Here is a 20,550-nt window from a genome sequence, read left to right on the forward strand (position 1 = left end):
ATCTTGATTTTATCAAAACCTTTAACTCCTATTTTGATATGTCTTTTAATCTTGTTTTTTTTTTTAAATCTGTGGTTTGCCTTTGACATGTGATTCTATTCCTTGTTACTTTTTTTAAAACCGTTATCTTATGCCTTTCTACAGAGCAGTTGGATTATTAACTTTTTGCTTTGTCGTTAATGAATTTGGAACTTGATTTTAGTTAGTAAGAAATTTCCGTATAGCATAATTATACTTATAAAGTGGATTCACCTGCGTGGTTATTTGAAGAAATCCTAATCAGCTAGTTAAGAAAAACAATTAACTGCTAATACGAATAATTAACTGTTTTTAAACTTAATTAAAAACCTTCCTTCCAATTGGGTCGACGGAGACCGCTACAATAGCAAATATCTTGCTGTAGGTAAACACTTTTTTTTCAGGCATATGGTTTCGGTTAATTGTCTAATCGTTAAAATGATGTTTGGTAATATAACAGCAGTAAGGTATATCAGTATGTAATACGAGTTAATTGTCGTAACGTTAAAAGATAAACATAAAATGTTTAGTAAAAATTACATTACGCGCTTATGCGTAAGGGCATTTCCCTTTACAGTTCATTTTTTCACGTGCAAGTTTTAAATTTGCTTGCAACATCTACCGAAAATAAAAAGACAGATAAACTCGGGTTGCAACATCTTGTACGCCCGTCTGTACGCCAGTAAACTTTAAAAACCGACAGCGTGGTTTAGTGATAAAACACTTGCTACACCACACATGAGGTTGTGGGTTCAATTCCCACTGATCTCATGCTGTAGCACCCCTGAGTAAGGCGCTAAAAATGGTATGAACGGATGCCATCAATAAGATCATAAACGGATTTAGATATTTTAGGAATAAAATTTTATTTACAGTAATTAGATAAAACCAGTAACAAAATCATTACAAGAATAGTATCACTTAAGAATTGAACAACTAACGTATTTATATCAACTCAAATAATTAAAAACTTTGACAGAATAGCATCACAGTAGTAACTGCATCCATAGTGAAAATAATATTAAACTTATTTAAATAAAAACTGCTATAAGATTCTCCTATCAGACTTATCTCAAGTTGGCCGTAAAATCACAACCGACGGAATAAGATCTAAACCGACGGAATAAGATCACATTTGATGGAATAAGATCGCAACCGACAGAATAAGATCACAATCGACGGAATAAGATCCCAACTAAGGGAATAAGATCACAATCGACGGAATAAGATCGCAACTAAGGGAATAAGATCACAATCGACGGAATAATATCACAATCGATGGAATAAGATCTAAACCGACGTATAGGATCACAACCGACGGAATAAGATCGCAACCGACAGAATAAGATCACAAACGACGAAATAAGATCACAATCGACGGAATAAGATCACGATCGACGGAATAAGATCACAATAAGACAATTTTTATTAACCTCTTACCCAAACCCTTTTCTGGAAAACGCCCTTTAATTTTAAAAGTAATATTAATCGTCGGGTGTGACCTTATTCTGTCGGATGTGATCTTATTCTGTCAGTTGCGATCTCATTCCTTCGATTGTGATATTATTCCGTCGATTGTGATCTTATTCCGTCGATTGTGATACTATTCCGTTGGTTGTAATCTTATTTCCTTCGTTGCTATCTTATTCCGTCGATTGTGATTTTATTCCGTCGGTTGTGATTTTATTCTGTCGATTACGATCTTAATCTTTTCAAATTATTATTGATAATCAGATTTATTCCGTTATGGTATTTGTTCTTTGTACATCTATTTGTCTAACTATCACAATCAGTATATTATTTAATTATGAGCCAGCACTTAATCAGCAGTATAATTATCGGGCAATTATAATCTATAATGTTCCAAACTGAGACTGGGTCAGAGTAACTGATGTTACTCTATGTTTAAATCTCGCATTCAACTTTCCCACATCGAAGATAAAGATATACAAAAAAAACAAACCATATGCCATGTTGGTTATATTACAGTTCTTAAACAACATATCACTGTTATTTGTAATTTTATAAGTTTGTTTTTCTGTTTGTATGAATACGCAATCTGGCAATAAGTTTTATATTCTTTCAGAAGCAACAACAATATGTCTAAACAACAAGCAAATATATATAATGTTAAGGGAGTTATTATTTCTATTCAAGTTAAAGATATTCGGTTTCCAACATCTTTAGAGCATCATGGATCAGATGCTATGGTATTTAATAAAAAAACTAATTATGGTTAAAATATTAAATGTGTAAAGTGTTATTAGTGTCATTCTAAGAAGCTAAACTTATTGTTTACTTTAACTAAATAGTCCTTTGTTGAATTTTTTATGCAAGTTTCGAGTTTTTTGGCAATTTCGGATACTATTGAACATATTTTGCCTAATATTTAATCTGCAGTTTATTTAAATTTGTACCGTTATAGGGCCTTACTTAAAAACACAAGCTGCTTGAGAACCTAACTAAGGGTAAAAAAACTAAAAAAATTTTAAACTATATTAAGCATTAAAAATTAACAATCTGGTTACTAAAATTGTATTTATTTAAAGCATGGAGAAGTAGATTATTCTGTGGCTTATGTATCAATTGAAACCGATGCCAATGATGGAATTGTTGGAAATGGAATTTCCTTTTCTCTTGGCAGAGGAAATGATATTTGTGAGTTACAAATGCATCTAATTTAAATGTTAATAAGACATTTTTGTCTATTGTTTTTTAATTGTTTGATATAAACGGCAGTGCAAGTGTAAGGGTCAGAACACTTCCTACGCTACATGGGGTCCTGGGTTCGATCTCAGTGATCTCATGTTGTATCGCCCTTGAGTAAGGTGCTATAAATAGTATGAACTCCTGCTGAGCCAGCACTTAATCAGCAGCATAATTACTGGGCAATTATAATCTCTCTAATATCCCAAACTGCCACAGGCAACTCAAGACTGGGTCGGGGTAACTGTTGTTACTCTATGTTAAAGTGGCGCATTCAACCGTTCCACATTAATAATAAAACCATAAACAACACACATATATAATTTTTTTAAAAATTTAGAATTTTTGTCTCTTTGTTGGGCTAGGTATTTTTTTGTTGCTTAAAATCATTTTCTTGATTCAACTTTTTTTTCTTTCTTGTATATTATAGTGGTGAAAAGTGTACAAGTTTTATCAAAGCATTTTGTTGGTCGAAATATATCAGAAATATTTTCAAATTTTGGAAAATTTTGGAGGAGCATAACTCAAGAAGGCCAATTAAGATGGGTAAAGCATATAAAAAAAACATTGTTTTTAAATCTGTGTAAATTGAATGTACTAGTATTAAAATACTGTGTTTTTAGCTTGGTCCAGAAAAAGGTGTCATTCATATGGCTGCAGCAGGAATATTTAATGCTCTTTGGGACTTGTGGGGGAAGAAAGTTGGCAAGGTAGGCTTATATTAGTTGTTAGGCCACTTAGTTTTACAACATGAGGTCATTGGTTTGATTCCCACTGTCCCCATATCGTTTAATCCTCACTGTACCAGTGCTCTTAAGTAATACACTATAAATGCACTATAAAGCTCTTAAGTAATGCACTATAAAGGGTAACAACTATTGCCAATTGTTTAGGTCGTAAGTTGGCTTCTACATATTAAAGATAAATTAATACAAAAAAAAGAAAAACTAATTAAAATTTTGGCCCTATACTAATTTTGAGATTGTGACAACTGCTGTTTTTTACACTAAATGTTGTTTTTTGTAAAAAAATAAAAATTGTACTTAGAAATTGTATTCAGAAATTGAAATACAAAATAGTTTTTATAAATATTTTAGCCCGTCTGGAAACTTCTGGCTGATATGACCCCAGAGGAAATAATAAACCTAATTGACTTCAGTTATTTGTGAGTCCAATTGGTTTATTATCTTTAGTTGGGCAAATTTTAATTGACAATTTTTGGCAGAACTGATGCATTAAGTAAAGATGATGCTCTAGAGATTCTACGAAGCAACAAATCAACCCAAAACCAAAGAGGTATATTTTGCATGTTGTAACTTTTTGAGTTTATATTTAATTTTTACCCTGTTACATTGTAGTACCGGCAGTGTGGTGCAGTGATCAGAACATTTCCTATACTATATGAGGTCATGGGTTCGGTCCCCATTGCTCACATGCTGTAAAGTCCTTGACTAAGGTGCTATAAACGCCATAAACTCATGCTGGGCCAGCACTTAATTAGCAGCTTAAATATCAGCCTATTATAATCTATGTAATATCCCAAAGCTGCCAAAGGCAACTCGAGACTGGGTCGGGGTAACAGTTGTTACTCTATGATTAGGTCGCCAAGACGACCTTCCCACATCGACGATAAAGATATATACAAAAAATATTAGTAAACGGATTTTATAGCATATATTACACAAGTATTTACCTTTTATACATACATTATGTTTACTTTTTATATGTGTACTATGTTTATCTTTTACCTATTTGCATTATACTACGAAACCAACACAGAATTCAAATGATAACAGAATTGTTTACAAAACAATTGTCGAAAATATCATTAACCAAATACAAACAGTTTGGATACCAACCTAAATTGTAACATAAAAAAAGGGATTCACACTCATTTTTTTTTAAGCAAAGTAAAATGCATCACATAATTAAGGACAATTGCGATGACTACCCTTGGTATTTATTTTTTATTGCAAATCATTGTGTATATTTTTTAGAGCAAAATTTACTAGAAACTGGATTTCCTGCTTATACTACTTCTACAGCATGGCTTGGCTATTCAGACGAGGTTTTAATAAATGTAAGTATAAAATGTATTATTTTTTTTGCAATTTAACTTACTGTTACCAATTTTTATCCTTTTTTTCCAACTGTAAGTTTTACCTGGCTTGAGATGCAATTACTATTTTGTAATATTGTTAATCCTGGTATTTTTCTAAGCTTTTAAATGTTACTTTTCATTTAACCTGACACAAGCAATAACGAAGTTACCAATGGCATTTAAACCTGGACTTTCTAATTTCCTAAATTTGTATGTATATTCATGCTATTAGATTACTTGAGTGGTGTTTTACCAAGGCAAAAATTAACTACACTATTAATTTTGTGTAATGAAGAGATAGGAACATTATTTTTTATTTTTAGAAATGTAAAACTGCATTAAGTGAAGGGTGGACTCAGTAAGTATATTGGTATTAACCTTTTAACATTTATGAACTAAATCATCTTAAGTTAATATCGGAATTAAGTTTTGTAATGTTTAATTGTTTTGAGGTTACTTTATTTTTAATAATAAGGTTTAAGATGAAAGTTGGTTCTGACTTAGAAGATGATATACGAAGATGTAAACTTATTCGGGAACAAATAGGATATCAAAATGACTTGGTAATTATTATTACTAGTTTTTTGCCTACTTTATGGGCTGCATTTTAATTGCATAAATTTGGTGTCATTGCAAAACTAGTATATATATAATTTTTTACCCGCCTACCAAATATTTTTTTTTGAAGGCTTTTAAATTGCACATTTGTATGTAGGTTGTCCACTAAGATTTAATATTAAACTATGTAACTTTATCAAAAGTAGGATGTACGATACATGTAAACCTAATTAAACTTTTAATTTCAAATTGCTTTATTAGTTTTGTAAAAAAAGACTTGCAAAAAAAAATAAAAATATTTTTCAATGTATAGACAAATTTTTTTTCTTCCGAGACTAAAATAAAAATGTTTAAGTTTAACTTTTTTTTATCTTTTTACTTAGATGATGGATGCAAATCAAAAATGGGATGTTAATGAAGCTATACAATGGATGAAAAAGTTGGTTGAGTTTAAACCTTTGTGGATTGAAGAACCAACAAGTCCGGACGATATTTTAGGTCATGCAGCTATTGCTAAGGTAACAATTAAGTACCTATATTAAAGGCCCAAGCAAAAAAGAAAGCTGGGTATGTAAATAAAATTAGTAACAAAGTTCCAGTTTAAAAAAAATTTTTTTCTTGGTAAACACTTTTTTTGTAAAAAAATATTGGTTAATGAGAAACACTAAACCACTGTTTTTCGAAAGCACTAATAAGTTAATGTAAACAAGAAAATTTGTTGACCCTATTGCATAACAACCATGTCATCCTAGTAGTAGTTACTGTTATATTGAAAATCCTTTTATTTTTGAAGGCCCTAGCACCATATAACATTGGAGTAGCCACTGGGGAACAATGTCAAAACAGGGTAATATTCAAACAACTACTTCAAGCAAATGCTCTAAGTTTTCTACAAATTGATTCTTGTAGGGTCGGGTCTGTTAATGAGAATATAGCTATTTTACTTTTAGCTAAGAAGTTTAACAGTGAATATAAATCTTATTTTTTATACATCCAATAATAATATTATTAAGATATCTATATTTTATTACAGTATTTTTAAAACACTTTATTTGTTTTTTTTATTTGTTTATCCACAATGTGGAAAAATCAACTTCAAAACTTAAACATTGGATGACATTTGTTACCCGACCCAGTCTCAGGTTGGTTTTTGCAGTTTAAGATATTATGAATTATATTTGTCAACTAATAGAACTGCTTAAGGGTTTTTTGTTTGGCAGAAGTTTATACCATTCAAAAAGATTTAATCAAGGGGCACTACAACATGAAAGAAGGGGTCAGTGAGGATCAAACCTAGAACCCCATAAAGGGAACCAAGTGTTTCCAATCACAACTACATCTTACCACACAATTTTAATGACAACTAACATTAAAAAAGCATGAAAGAAAAATAGTGTCTCTAATTAACTAACAATTACTTATGAAATTCTTAAGTGGTGGAGATAGCAGAAAGTAGTATTTTATTTTTTCAGTGCCACTTTAATTATGTGTTACTTTTAGTTCCAGTTTGCCCGCATGCTGGAGGTGTTGGCTTATGTGAGTTAGTTCAACATATTATCATGTTTGACTACCTCTGTGTATCAGCCACTAAAGAAAAAAGGTAACTTTTGAAAAAAAAATTGTTTTTAACTTTAAATCTTATACTTCGTCTTATGGTCTTTAACTAAAGGAACTAATAACCAATAAAAAAGTAGCGGCAACAGTAAATCGTTAAACGTTGTTTGCATTGCTATAAACCAATTTTATGTGTATATGTTTTATAGAGTGTGCGAATATGTGGACCACCTTCATGAACATTTTGTAACACCTGTAATTATTAAGGAACGGTTTTACATGCCTCCACAGGTAACGTCAATTAGGTTATAAAATTGTTGTTTATTTTTTATATTTTGTTTTCTAATATTTCGAATAGTAAATGGTAAGTGGAAAGAGTCGTCCATTTTCACAAGTCCATTTTCTTTACTTTTAATAAGGTAAGCATGCAAGCAGAAACTGCTACTGAACCGGTAGTAACATATTACCAACTTATGCCTATAAACGTGTTCACAATAATATAACATCACAATATAAACTTTAAAATATTTGCTACAAAAAAAATGCCAATCGTTTAAAAACAATTAATAAATATAAATTAGTCGATTTAAAAGTTGGCAGAACCAAGTAGGCGGCAGAACCAAAAAAAGCTAAAAATAAGAACATTATTTTCTGCAAAGCGGAACAGTTTAATCCTTAGGTTGTGACAAAGAATGTATTAGTCACAAGCCTCGTGGTTTTGGAAAGTACCAATTCTCTCACATATTTGTTTATATGTTAGGTTCCTGGTTATAGCAGCGAAATGAAAAAATCGTCTTTGAGCGACTACGAATTTCCAACTGGCTCGGTTTGGCAACCCTTAATCGAGCAGGGGAAGTTTAAAATCTAATTTACGTTTTTTATTTTTTTTTGAGCACTGTAGGGCCTAATGCAATAGATGGCTGTCTTTTTTAATTTCCTTGCTGCCTGAATTAATTCTTTAATTACTTGCTTTTATGCAAAAACTATCAACTTTGTGTGTATATTCCCAATCAGTCGCTTAATAAGTTAATGTATTCGAGTAGTTTTAAGTATAATCCTTACTTTATTTTAGTTAAATAAAACTTTCAACGTTTACTGTTTATGTATTCAAAAAAACAGGACTTTTTTTCCGTGTTTTATTGAAAACACAATATTTACAAGATCCGATACGCCTATATATATTTCAACATATTACTTTGTATTGCTTATAAAAATGTAGATTTAAACATAATTTTAAGGATTCTTTTACGAGATTGTGTTTGGGGTCGCTTTAGTTTCTGTGGTTTGTGTGATTTTCATCATAAAATTGTAGAAAAAAATCATCAGGCACGAGAAAATCGTAAAACTAACTGCAAGTAGCCAACCAACAACAGCCGAGAAATTGTAGGAATGTTCATAGTTGTTGTACGAATTATTGTCAACGGAATACAACGGATTGTTTGACCAATAACTCGTGTATACTGAAAGTCCAATAATCAGTAAAACTCCTGTTCGGAAGTAACGGGTTGTTATAAGGTATAAGTACAATATTGCTTTTTTGAAACACTTAAATGAATTTTACAAAAACAGGTTTTATTAAAATATTTAAAAAAACGCTTAGCTTTACGCTATTTGCTTTTTCTACATGCCTGCTAATAAGTAGGAAGCCTGGGTTATTCTTAGGAAATGCAATGGCCCCAACGAACGTATTGACATTTGTCTAGTGACAATAATCATGGTGAAAATTCCGATAAACAGCAAAAAAATACTCATTACCAGCATAGCTTGAAGGGTAACTATCCCACTGTTTTTGTAAACTAAAAAAGTTTGATAATAAAGACTTGAATAAGCAAGACAAATAGTTTACTAAGGTATAGATAGATGGTTTATAATAAAACTCACGTTCTAGATAATAAGAAGACGTGTCGTCGGTGTCATATAAATCAAACGCTCCAAACGTAAAAGAATAATCTTTGCTGCCAATACTTAAAGTTATATTTAGCCATGCTTTCACAGCACAAATAATAATATCCAAAAGCAGTGCTAAAGCTCCCACACCAATACAAATATAACAGCTTTTTTGAAATTCCATTTTGTAATATTTTTATGCATTTAAATACTGTTTTTTTACTATTGTTAGGCACCTTAACAATAATAAAACAGTTAAGATAATATATTAAATACTATAGCCGGTTGACTAACCTGGTATTAATATCTAATCACATGATACTGTACCTTTTCACCGTATGATCGACTAAATAAATATTAACCTAAACAAACAGCGAATGTTGTTAGTATATAAATTCTTCAGGTGTTTGATTTGTAATAAAACTGCATTCACTTTAGCAAACTTCCTTTCATTTGGGGCTAATTATTTACCGAATACGGCCGGTTACTAAATATTTTCATTTACATTTATAAGTGAAAAAGGGGACTTTGTTTAATTTTGTATTGCTTTTTTTAGCCTTGAATACAAATTATTTATGCTTGATTTCACTGATTACGTTAACTTGGGGATTGGCTAAACCTAATAAAATCAATAACTTTAAAATCTACTTTCAGTACCATTAATATAATGGAAAATTGTAGGACCTACAACTGATTTTACGAAGCTCTTGTTTCCACCATTTTTGTTGCGAGAGGAGTCACGCTTCAACGGGTGACAGAAACATTGGTGTTAATATACAAATTGCCATTCAGGCTACTTTATATTACGCTTACCCTTTGTTCAATTTTAGTCACGTAAGTCATCTTTACCATGCTTGATTATTTTTTTAGAAATTTTAATAAGCCCAGTCGTCGGGATTGAGTTTTCCCTGTTTAAGTTGTGCTGTATTAAGTAGCCTGGTATTAAGTTGTTTGGTGTGGTAACATAGATTTATCAACTTTGATAATTTAAAAAAATTTACACAAAAGTTTTTAGAAATAATTTTGCAATTTAATTTTTCAAATTTTTGGCAAAATGTAAAACAGTTTGTAATTTAGTTTATGATAATGTTACTGGTTACTCCTTCCTTAGACATTCCAGTATTTTAATCAGCAGGTCAAGTATTGTTATCTTAAAATATAGTTAAATGAAGCTTAATGTGCAAACATGAATGTTATATTAATACTGAGTGGCCAAACATAAACGCTATCGATGCCCTTGTGATATTGATGTAACAATCACTACTATCTGGTTAACAAACATAAGTTAATATTAATAAAGCTATAATTTTTTCTAATTTTTCTCTTTTTTTTAATTAAATTTTGCCAAATTATTTCAAGCAAAGAAAAGCATACACAAATAAACAAGCTGGGAGAAAAAGCTGTACACATTTTAACCTTTTTTTGACACACATTAACATAAAAAATGACATATGTTTACTTTTTTCACTCGTTTTCCAACATTTTATTTGGCAATCCCCGATTCTCTCTTTTTTGCTCCCTTTGGCATTTAAAGTAAAAAATCATGACCCATGAAAAACTCTTAAAGGCAACTGCAAGTAACCAGCCAAAAAAGTACGCAGAGTTGTAGGAAATGTTATAGTCGCTTACCGGTTCTTTATCAACATGCAGCGATACATGATTTGACCATTGTTTCGAGAATACAAAGAGCCCAGTAATCAACAGCGAGCCTAAAACCAAAGGAAAATCCAAGTTAAGGTTTTGGGTTATATAAACAACGTAAGATATCCCATGCTTAAAACCTTATGATGCCTATATATGATTAGGAACTTAAAAGTTGTGTCTTACTTAAAAGTTGTGTCTCACCTGCTGCTACATACGAAACTTGTGAAAATCGTAAAAAGAGGGGGTTTACTAACAAATTTGCAGCCGCCAAAATCATGAAAATAATTCCAATAAACAGCATACAGTTGCATAAAACCAACATCAATTGAAACGTAACAGTTCCGCTATTTGGCTGCACTAAACAAATAAAGTTGCATAATATTGTAGAAAACCTTTTAAATAAAGTCAGTTTGTTTAATTTTCTTAACCTATTTCAGCAATTACCAAAAACTTTAATATTATAGCCTTTTTTAAATGCATTTACTTGTTAAGGAAAAATAACCGTCTGTGGCAGTCAAATCGAACGCTCCAAAAGTAAAGGAGTGGTCTTCATTGTTAATCTTTAAAGTAACTTTTAGCCAAGCCTTTGATACGCAAAGAAGTAGGTTCAATATCAGTGCTAAAATCCCAACAGCAACCCAAATTAGACGGCTTTTTTTACCTTCCATTTTTAGTTGTTTTTTTTAATAAATTTAGGAATCTTTTAAAAAGTTATTGCAAAAATACAAATATTGTTTTAAGCCTAATGTAAAAGAAATCTGCTGTTGTTTATTATAATTTTTATTATATACGCCTTTTCCTTTGAATACTCGACTGCCGAAAAATAAATATCCAGTTAGGCTATGGTAAAGTTGGGACCTATTACTTAAATTTAAAAAAAAATATGTACAATATCAACCAATTACATTTTTATGCAGTATGTAACCTTCTATTATAAAAAGGCTTATTGTAATTACATAAATTCTTAACTTGCTCATTTTAACGTCCGTTCTAAGCGACAGTAGCCCGTTAACTAAAAAAAAGTCAGCAAACTGTTAACCTTGTTTTCTAATGTCACTAAATAAAATATATATATTGGTTCTGGCTTAATAATTAGACAAAGACAATTGGGTAATTGTAATTGTGATATAACACAATTAATATTGTAATCTTTGCAGAACAAAATAGATTTTTCATTAGCATTTAAGCTTTCAATTATTAATCATATACAGTATCATATTAAGATAACACGTGCTGTTATCTTAAACATAACAATTAAAAAAAAGGTTAATTAAGCTGAATATGCAAATATGATTGTGTTTTTAATACCGTGTACCCAAACACAAGTGCTGTTTATACACTTGCGATATTGTTTTAGCAATCACTACCATCTGGTTGACAAACATAAGTTAATATTAATAAAGCTACAAACGTAATTTCCCCCTTTTTTTATTCAATATTTTTTTAAATTTTGGCATTTTTAATTCAAGCGAAAGCATAGCAAATACAAATGAAGCTATAAGGAGAAAGCTGTACACATTAATGTTATGCACGTCAATGATATTGTGACGTCATATATCTTTAACAAAGTACACGCGTAATATGTAAAGATAAGCTTTAAAAATGTCACATTTTAAATTTTTTCATTCGTTTTCCAGCATTGCATGTGGTAATCCTTGACCCTCTTTTTTTTGGTTCCTTTTGCAATCGAAGTAAAAAATCATGATCCATGAAAAAGATTTAAAGGCAACTGCAAGTAGCCAGCCAAGAAAGTATGCGAAGTTGTAGGTATATTTATAGTCGTCAAACGGCTTGTAGTTATTATGAACGTCAAGCAATATATGCTCTGACCAAAACTTTGAAAAAACAAATAGCCCAATAATCAGAAGCGAGCCTAAAACAAGAATAATATCCTAATTAAGTAAAAGGTTTTGTTTTTGGTTTAAATTAGCAACCTGAAAGTTAATATTACAATATCAAACTATTATGTGCAAATATTATTAAGAACTTATGATTAAAAGTTGTGTATTAAATTATGCCTACTTGCAGCTACATACGAGAATCTTGAAAGTCGTATAAGGCCTAATGGCCTAAGGCATTTTACTGACAGATTTGCTGCGGCCAAAATCATTGAAATAATTCCAATAAACAGCATAAAGTTGGTCAAAACCAACATAGCTTGGAGCGTTGCGGTGCCGCTATTTGATTGAACTAAACAATAAAAGTTGCTTAATATCGCAAATGATATATTTAACATACAATTGATTTTCTTGATTTTTTAACCTATATTACCAGTCAGTTGTGAAAAAACTTTATAATGCCAACATATTCAACATTACCCCTATATTATGGCTCTTATAATGAACATTTACTTTTTAATGCAATAAATCCGTCCGTGTCAATTAAATCAAATGCTCCCAGTGTAAAAGAATGGTCTTCATTTTGAAACTTTACAGTCACATTTAGCCATGCTTTTGCAACACAAAAAAGTATGTTCAATATCAGTGCTAAAATCCCCACAGCAATCCAAATTAGACGGCTTTTTTTATGCTCCATTTTTAAATTTGCATTAATAAATTTAGGAATTTCTTTGTAATTAGATGAAAAAAAATATTGGTTTTAAGCTTTAGATTTTTTAATAAGGAGTTGCTGTTTTTTATTTATAATTTTTAGTGTATAGGTTTATTTTAAGAAACAACTGACCGCTTAAAATATATTTCTATCTAGGCTATGGTTAGGTTACGTAAAAACATTGCTATAACTAAAATCTATATGTAGAGTATTACCCATTTACAGTTTACACGAAGTTTATAACTACATTTGACTACTATATTGTTACTTAATGCAGTTACAACTTATTCGCTTTAACGTTTGTCCTACGGAGAAAAAGAAAAAGCAATCTGTTGATGTCACCTAATATAGAAAATGGATTGGTTCCGACTCAACAATTAAACAAAGAAATTGGATTTTTTTACATATTTTTTTAAATTGTTAAAGTAACATAACTTAATTTAAATTGTAACCTTGCAAAGCAAAAAGATATACCCTTGCATTTAAACTTTTAATTATTAAATGCTTTCTTATAATACTTTTTAGTCTAATTTTGAAAAAGCAAACCTTACAGATTCTAAGTCTTAAAAGTTTTAAATAGTAATAACAAACTAAACTCATAAAACCGTTTATTATAATATTTTATAATGCATAGCGTATTATGTACATTTGACAATATATTGTTTATAGATTATTTTTCTTAGTTATGGGTAAACTTGTTAGAATTATGTGTTAAAATAATTTAATTGTTATCCAATGGTGTGATTTATTAAAAAACTCCCTATGCTTTAAACCTGATCATTAGAATTGCACAGGAGAGCAAAGCTGATACAAAAAAACAAGCTGGGAGAAGAAAATTTCCTGAATGTTGATTCTGTCTGACGTCATTTAAGTTGTTATGATGTAGATCCTCTAAAAAACAGAATTGTCAGAAACAAAAAAATTGTTGCTACACTTACATAATCAACACGCTGACATAACAATTTACTGACAACGGATCTTACTTAGAAAAGACAGGATTTATTTTATTGTGTTAACTCACCTATCACGTGATGACACGTTTTTCCATTAGTGTCGATAGTGTTATAAGATGGACACACACAAACATGATCTCCCATACTAGTTGTTCCGCAATCATGCGAACATCCTAAAGCGACCTAAAATAACAAAACCATTTGTCAATTTTATTGTAATACATATCACAATTTAAAAAATAAATTTTCTTGGCCAAATTCCCATTACACAAAGCTCACAAACACGCAAACTAACTGCTTATTGTTATGTCATATTACGTTTATATAATTTTTTACAAATATAACAAATTTATGCTCACCGCATCACATAGTTTATTGGATTTCTCTTGTATAACTTGTTCAAGTGGCTCTTTTGTTGATGGTGATTGTGCATTTATTTTAGCTGAATTTTTCTTGTCCGCTTTTGACAAATCAATTGGGCCAATAGTTACAGTCTTTTCATTTGCTTGTGGTTTTTCCATAGTGATGTCTCTTCGACGACGCCCTGCACCGCAATTCTATAACCGGTCAACAATTTTAAACAATATACAAATCTTAATTTTTTTTGTAATAATTTATTCTGAATGTGGGAAGGTTGACTTCGCAACCTAACATTTGTTACCCTAACACAGTCTCGAGTTGCCTTTGGAAGTTTGGGATATTATAAATTATAATTGCCTAATAATTAAGCTGCTGATTAAGTATTGGCTTAGCAGAAGGTTATACCGTTTATAGCGCTTTACTCAAGGGTGTTACAGAATGAGAACAGTGGAATTAAACCCAGAACCTTATGTATTGAAGCCAAGTGTTCTGACCACTACACTACGCTTCCGGTATTTATATTAAGGATACCACGTTTTATAAAAACTTTTTGCACAACTTGTAAATAATATAAATATTGGTGTGCATATAATTCACAAAAAATAGTTAAAATTCCATATTAAGGATAAACAGAAATCTAAAATAAACACTACCGGCGCTAAAGTGCAATTTTCTTCCAGTTCTGGAACACAGACAAACAAAGTACAATGAAGAAAGACCCGTTGAACGTCATTATCTAGCCAGCGAAACGAATTAAACCAGAATGTAACGTTGTCACTCATAAAATTTCGACCAACAAACACATTTTGCATACCGTTGGGGTCAATAGCAGCGCACCTGTATGGACAAACAAAACGATTTCTAAGGTGCTAGATAATTGTTTTTTAAAATAACGTAGAAGGCATTTAAATAAATTTACATCTATGTTTAGTGTTTGTTATATTTAAACGTAAAAACTATAACCTTGTTACCTAGTTTACAACGTATATAGGTTAAAAAGAACATTTTTTAAGTATAATACAACGCTAAGTTGTTTTGAACTTTTTGTTAATGTATTGACATAAAATGCAGGTTTGAAGTAAATTTACCCTTCTGAGATTAATTGATATCTGGGTGTATCTTCAGGAAATCGGCTGGCAGATGCCCAGCATTGCCTGGCCTGAGAAAATTAAACTAAATTAGATACAAGTTATATATACCTTGCTAATAGGTTAAACTAATAAATTATGTTAATTTACCTGCAACACAAAATTTCCTAACTCGTTTTTAATGTCAACTTGAACGTAAACAGTGTCACCGATGGTGGTTGAATAAGGGGGGAGTAAAGCGGTGTCGTAACTAGAATTCGGGTAAATACTCATGCAAATATCAAAGTCTTCGAGCTCTGGGTCAACATACACATCTTGCTGACTAAAGATAAGAGTTTTAAAAATTTGTTAAGAGGCATTAAATAATTAAACTGTTTAAGGGAAAGACGTTTTACAAAAAATAGTTTTTTACTTTACAACTTTAGATATACTATTCCATACATAGCCTTACGGTGAGCATTATAATTATTGTAATACGGTTGCAACTCCCAACTCATATTTGCCCCTGATAATTTACCCGCTCACCACAAACGGCAGTATTATTTATTTTATAGGCTAATATACATATATATAGATATATACTTTTTCATCGTCATTTAGTAGGTGGACTTACTGTGCAACTGGCAAGTATGGTCCGCTTGTATCATGTGAATTCACTTTATAAAAGCAGACAAAAATGTAAGCTGGTGCCGGTCCATGAGAAACAATTTGACCCGAAGTGGAATTTAACAAAATACGGATTCGATATCTCAATTCGTAGAAATCACAGTCATCAATTGTTGTAGTCTAAAGATTGTGAAACAATTTTACAGCTTTACCAAATGGAATATTTTGTTAGGGTCTATCTTTTATATTCACAGAGTTTTTATTATACCTCAAACAAATATGAACATGAACCAAATGACCCTGTTGGTGTAAAAACATAATTGCCGTTCTCTAAAGTTGCTGTACAGTGAAAGGGTGCTACTTCACTTGTAGGTTCTTCAGCTAAAATTAACCTCAGCACTTTTCCCAAATCTATTCCAATACCGGAGAGAAATGATTGTGGTATGCTGCAATATAAAAAAATTATCATTTTTCTGGTCTAACACTAATAATCACAGCAGCTAAAGATACACTTTTGATAGATACGGTGTGTTTTAAATAATGAACTTAATTGGAATTAAATGGTAACAAGGACGTATTGTTTAGGCAAAGAGACATTGTTTAAAAAATGAGTCACATAATTTATAGCTATATACCTGATACTTGGCCCATTTACAGTGCAGTTAGCATATTCGTCATTCAAAGCTGGAACATCTGTAAGATAAATTATCCTTGAGCATATGGTTCTAGTTTATATCAAATTAAATTGCTTTTCACCAAATTTGGCATCCTTAGTGACTTGTTATATTTTTGGTAAAATGATCTTTTTTAATAAAGTACTAACCTGAAATGCCCTGTATTCCACTAAGGCAAAGAAACAGGATAACTCCTAAAACCCTTTCCATTAGGATTTGTTTTACTGACTTTTTAAAACTTTTTTTAACCTGACAAAAAGTTAGGCACAAAATATAATATATTTGTTGTAATACATAAAAAAAATGTTTTTAATCTTTTATCTATTATTAATTGTTTATTTTCTTAAAATATAAACGTAATCAGCTAGTATTAAATTTTAAACTAAATCTTACTTACTTACCTATTAAGTATATACACACTTACTAAACTAAAATGTTAAGACTTTATTAATGCTAGTGATAAATATTAAAATATTAGTGATTTATAATATTAGAAATGTGTACGATTATATTATGTATCTTACGTGGTACCAGTAGTCGGAAGCAGTCGTGCCGTATAATAAAAGAACACAAGACGAATGAATCAGGCAGGAAATAAATAGCAATCTAATAAGCTACAGACAATAGTTTTAACATTTAAACTGCGCGAGCCTATTTCTTTTTGTATCTTTAATAAAGTAATAAGTAGTGTGGCAACATAATCAAACTGTGTTGTGATAACTATTTTAAAAAAATGTTTAATTTGATTTATTATAAGCAAATTGCGTTTTAAGACTGTTCTGCAATTTTCGTGTTTTAATTGAATGCCAATTTTAATGAATATTTGGTGGTCTTATGTAATTCTTTATTTTTGCAGTTTTATAATATGTGCAAGTATGTCTATTCACAATACAATCACTAACTTTTGTCTATGTACTACTAAGAAATGTTAACTTTTTGGCAAAAACTTAAACTGAAGGAATATTATTAAGCGATAGGTGTCACTAAAGAATGTGTATTCCAATGTGATTAATTGTTTGCTTAGCTAATTTAAACTAAAAATCTATGCTTAGTTATACAATTGCAAATGTTATAAATTCTTTACAACAATTTACTATTTTTTTTATCAATTTTAAACAAAAATATAAGCAACATGTTTTTGTTAATATATAAAGATTTTTAACAATCAATGTTTTAGTTGGATTTTTGGGCCTTATGCCAAGTTGTTTTCGTTCGATCAAACAACAATGGTTGTGCAGAACAGCAATATTTAACCTTTAAATAATTTATTTAGTTGCCTTTACTTTTGCATAAGCGAATTGCGGTTTAGTTTATAGAAAAGTACTTATTTGTAAACATTTATAAACAGTTTTAAAGATTAGCAACTGTATTTCAAGGTATAAAACATTAAAAAACATTAGCTGTACATAATAATAACGTGTTAGAAAGTTTGCAAAAACGAAAAAAAGAAAAAATTTAAACAATTTTTGAAATATTGTGTAAAAATTTTTATATATTGGGTGAACAGTAGTGTAAATTTGGATTTTAAATTAAATAGCAGGTAGACTATAAAGTTAACTAAACCTAAACGTATAGGTAAATTTACTATTTTTATTATTTAAGAAATTGCTTGTTAAATCAAATGGTAAAAAGCCTTTGGCTATAATAAACTAAATTCAATAAAGGCATTTGCCATGTTTAAATATATCAATGCTGGCAAAACGGCATTAAAATTTAGTCTGGTCTCAGGAAGTTTCGGTTCCAATATAAAATTTTCCACTGCTTTAGATGATACACGCAAAATGACGCAACAATGAAAGTATTTCAACACGGCGTCTAGCATAATGACTTTAAAAAAGCTAGTAAGTTTGTTTAGCAGCAATACAAACATTATTTTAAAAATATGAAAATATTTAATTTACATTTAACTTAGTTTATGAAAAGTACAAACGTTTAGGTGATAAAGAAGTTTAGGTTAAGGTTTAGCTTAAAATATATTTTATAAATAAACTGAAATTTTGCAAAAACCACTATGCAGGCGAAGCAAAATCTAGATTCTCCCCCTCCTTTTTCCGCCCAACCTCTCCCAAAAACCACCAATGCAGTGGCAGGGGTATCTCCCATGCCACAACCTCCCCCCTACCCAGTAACAACAAGCCCCGCGGCAAATACGAACATCCCTGTTTCGCAGATCCAGCCTCCGGTAATTTACCAGCAGCCCCAACCTACTCCAACGAATATTTTTGTGGGCGGCGCACTGGGTAGAAATTCAACTGCAACAGTTTGCCCAAACTGTCGTAACTCGGTAGACACCACCACATCGAGAGAACTACATGGCGAGGCTTGGTTATTCTGTATTCTGTTGTGCCTGTGTGGTTGTGAGCTCTGTTTTTGGATACCTTTTGTGATGGACAGTAATTACACGACAGATCATTATTGCCCTGTGTGTCAGACCCACCTGGGTAGCTTTAACTAAGTAGACGAAAGTAAATTAGTTTTATATATAATGTATAATTTAACTTGATTTTTACCAAATTTATTTAAAAATAATTTTGTTAGTAGAAAAAATTAGATTTATACCTTAATAATAAACTTTTTACCGATTAACCGTGGTTTGGTGTTTTTAAATTGTCTTGCAGATATTCTGTTATCGTAAAATACTGATAATTTTTTATTAATTTAGTTTGAACTACTATATTATCAAATAAATTTGCTTATTTTTCTTAACGCCTTGATGTAAATAATAGCTTTAATTGTAATTATTTTTGTATATAACTAAATCGACAGAATAAATACAACTTTATAGAAATATTTATTTTTAATAGTTTTTATTATTATTATCATGTACTACTTCACTATATTACAAAAAATTGGGTTGAAATATTTTGCAACAACAGTATCTAAATTTTTATGGTATTTTAATAAACTTAATTTTGTGGGTCAAAATGCGTCTAACACTTTCACGTTCAGAATTAGAACTTATAGTTAAAGAGCTGCATTAACATAAAATTACAAATTTATGCGTACTGCAAAAAGCTAAACTACTCGTATAAACAAGTTAGAAAAAACAGCAAAAGAAAGGATTCACGATACATTTATGTACAAATATTTTCTGCTCTTGACATTTACCTTATTAGGCAATGTAGGCTTATGTTATGCTTGTTTATTACATAAGGGGGTCGATAATGTGCAAATTTACAAAACATGGCGTATTATATTCTAGCGAGCTTTTCCAGGTACAAATTTGCACTGCGGACAGCTATGCGTAACCTCGTAGCTTTCATCCAGCACAAGCGGAATCTAAAAGCAAAGGACCCCACCAATAAGACACAGAACAACCATTCTCCACCATGCCCGGAAAGTAAGATTCGAATCTGTGCGAGTTTCAATTCTGCTGCGACAATTCGGGCATCTAGTTAAAAATGGCTGCTTATTTATCAGTTGTGAGCCTACGATCAGATGTGTCGCGAACTACCACCACGTTTCTAATTGGTTGTTGTTGAGTAACAGGGGCATGTTGCATTTGATTTGAAGGTGGGCTTATAAATGTTTTCGGAATTTGAGGCCGGCCTGTATCTAATTGAGAATAGGGTGGTGGCTGATGAGACATAATCGTTGTTGTTTCTTGAAAACTTAATTTTCAATGAACTAATTTTTTTACAATAATATTATGATTTGAATTTCTCCTAAAGTTAAACAACTTGTGGTTTTTTAAATAAGTCTAACAATGAACTTAACATGTGTTCTATATTTTTTTAATCTGTTAACTTAAAAAATCGGTTACTTTAACAATGCAATCTTAAAACATATTCAACAAAAGCTGAGCGTTCTTTCTAACGTTTTATGACTGGCAACTTTTTAGTATGTAAATA

General features: G+C 30.7%; 5 protein-coding genes across 7 annotated transcripts; 2 read left to right on the forward strand and 3 right to left on the reverse strand.

The window, feature by feature from the left end:
* Window positions 1-1,641: 1,641 nt before the first annotated feature.
* On the forward strand, window positions 1,642-8,032 carry LOC145751587 (mitochondrial enolase superfamily member 1-like). Of its 2 annotated transcripts, XM_082567767.1 has the most exons (14): window positions 1,642-2,228; window positions 2,568-2,676; window positions 3,155-3,270; window positions 3,348-3,434; window positions 3,822-3,889; window positions 3,950-4,020; window positions 4,722-4,804; window positions 5,149-5,183; window positions 5,301-5,388; window positions 5,767-5,901; window positions 6,177-6,348; window positions 6,884-6,983; window positions 7,147-7,228; window positions 7,698-8,032. In XM_082567767.1, the coding sequence occupies exons 1-14, from the start codon at window positions 2,118-2,120 to the stop codon at window positions 7,803-7,805; spliced, it is 1,365 nt and encodes a 454-aa protein (XP_082423893.1). In that variant the 5' UTR covers window positions 1,642-2,117; the 3' UTR covers window positions 7,806-8,032. The 2 variants fall into 2 exon arrangements, 1 of the variants encoding a protein (XP_082423893.1); XR_014283740.1 differs by lacking the exon at window positions 7,698-8,032 and having other exon boundaries at window positions 6,177-6,525; window positions 7,147-7,170.
* Window positions 8,033-8,182: 150 nt separating this feature from the next.
* Window positions 8,183-9,008, reverse strand: LOC145750830 (uncharacterized). Its single transcript, XM_082566903.1, has 3 exons — window positions 8,819-9,008; window positions 8,566-8,733; window positions 8,183-8,424 (listed from the first exon to the last, which is right to left on the reverse strand). The coding sequence occupies exons 1-3, from the start codon at window positions 9,006-9,008 to the stop codon at window positions 8,183-8,185; spliced, it is 600 nt and encodes a 199-aa protein (XP_082423029.1).
* A 2,598-nt stretch (window positions 9,009-11,606) lies between these two features.
* Window positions 11,607-13,032, reverse strand: LOC145751123 (uncharacterized). 2 transcript variants are annotated; one of them, XM_082567212.1, is made up of 3 exons: window positions 12,820-13,032; window positions 12,505-12,658; window positions 11,607-12,341 (listed from the first exon to the last, which is right to left on the reverse strand). In XM_082567212.1, exons 1-3 carry the CDS (start codon window positions 13,001-13,003, stop codon window positions 12,278-12,280), a joined length of 402 nt encoding a protein of 133 aa, XP_082423338.1. In that variant the 5' UTR covers window positions 13,004-13,032; the 3' UTR covers window positions 11,607-12,277. The 2 variants fall into 2 exon arrangements, with proteins under 2 accessions (XP_082423338.1, XP_082423337.1); XM_082567211.1 differs by having other exon boundaries at window positions 12,491-12,658.
* Window positions 13,033-13,762: 730 nt separating this feature from the next.
* LOC145751194 (uncharacterized) lies at window positions 13,763-17,145 on the reverse strand. The gene is made up of 11 exons (XM_082567297.1): window positions 17,101-17,145; window positions 16,849-16,948; window positions 16,661-16,718; window positions 16,294-16,471; window positions 16,033-16,205; window positions 15,570-15,741; window positions 15,420-15,490; window positions 14,985-15,168; window positions 14,331-14,528; window positions 14,040-14,154; window positions 13,763-13,909 (listed from the first exon to the last, which is right to left on the reverse strand). The coding sequence occupies exons 2-11, from the start codon at window positions 16,907-16,909 to the stop codon at window positions 13,779-13,781; spliced, it is 1,341 nt and encodes a 446-aa protein (XP_082423423.1). The 5' UTR covers window positions 16,910-16,948; window positions 17,101-17,145; the 3' UTR covers window positions 13,763-13,778.
* A 1,565-nt stretch (window positions 17,146-18,710) lies between these two features.
* Window positions 18,711-19,154, forward strand: LOC145750831 (lipopolysaccharide-induced tumor necrosis factor-alpha factor homolog). The gene has a single exon (XM_082566905.1). It carries the CDS (start codon window positions 18,711-18,713, stop codon window positions 19,152-19,154), a length of 444 nt encoding a protein of 147 aa, XP_082423031.1.
* Window positions 19,155-20,550: the final 1,396 nt, after the last annotated feature.

This window comes from Corella eumyota, chromosome 4 (genome assembly GCF_963082875.1).
Source record: "Corella eumyota chromosome 4, kaCorEumy4.1, whole genome shotgun sequence".
NCBI classification, from domain to species: domain Eukaryota; kingdom Metazoa; phylum Chordata; class Ascidiacea; order Phlebobranchia; family Corellidae; genus Corella; species Corella eumyota.

Excerpts from the sequence above, each read along its gene's own strand:
- LOC145750830 (XM_082566903.1), bottom strand. The coding sequence starts at position 9,008 with ATGGAATTTCAAAAAAGCTGTTATATTTGTATTGGTGTGGGAGCTTTA. Across the intron at positions 8,734-8,818 it reads GTCTTCTTATTATCTAGAAC|TTTACAAAAACAGTGGGATA; the intron begins GTGAGTTTTATT and ends AAACTTTTTTAG. Across the intron at positions 8,425-8,565 it reads GGCTTCCTACTTATTAGCAG|GAGTTTTACTGATTATTGGA; the intron begins GCATGTAGAAAA and ends ACTTCCGAACAG.
- LOC145750831 (XM_082566905.1), top strand. The coding sequence starts at position 18,711 with ATGCAGGCGAAGCAAAATCTAGATTCTCCCCCTCCTTTTTCCGCCCAA.
- LOC145751194 (XM_082567297.1), bottom strand. The coding sequence starts at position 16,909 with ATGGAAAGGGTTTTAGGAGTTATCCTGTTTCTTTGCCTTAGTGGAATA. Across the intron at positions 15,742-16,032 it reads CCATACTTGCCAGTTGCACA|TCAGCAAGATGTGTATGTTG; the intron begins GTAAGTCCACCT and ends TCTTATCTTTAG. Across the intron at positions 14,529-14,984 it reads AAAATTGCACTTTAGCGCCG|AATTGCGGTGCAGGGCGTCG; the intron begins GTAGTGTTTATT and ends GACCGGTTATAG.
- LOC145751123 (XM_082567211.1), bottom strand. The coding sequence starts at position 13,003 with ATGGAGCATAAAAAAAGCCGTCTAATTTGGATTGCTGTGGGGATTTTA. Across the intron at positions 12,659-12,819 it reads CGGATTTATTGCATTAAAAA|TTCAATCAAATAGCGGCACC; the intron begins GTAAATGTTCAT and ends TTTATTGTTTAG. Across the intron at positions 12,342-12,490 it reads ATTCTCGTATGTAGCTGCAA|GCTCGCTTCTGATTATTGGG; the intron begins GTAGGCATAATT and ends TTCTTGTTTTAG.
- LOC145751587 (XM_082567767.1), top strand. The coding sequence starts at position 2,118 with ATGTCTAAACAACAAGCAAATATATATAATGTTAAGGGAGTTATTATT. Across the intron at positions 2,229-2,567 it reads ATCATGGATCAGATGCTATG|CATGGAGAAGTAGATTATTC; the intron begins GTATTTAATAAA and ends ATTTATTTAAAG. Across the intron at positions 4,021-4,721 it reads ATCAACCCAAAACCAAAGAG|AGCAAAATTTACTAGAAACT; the intron begins GTATATTTTGCA and ends TATATTTTTTAG.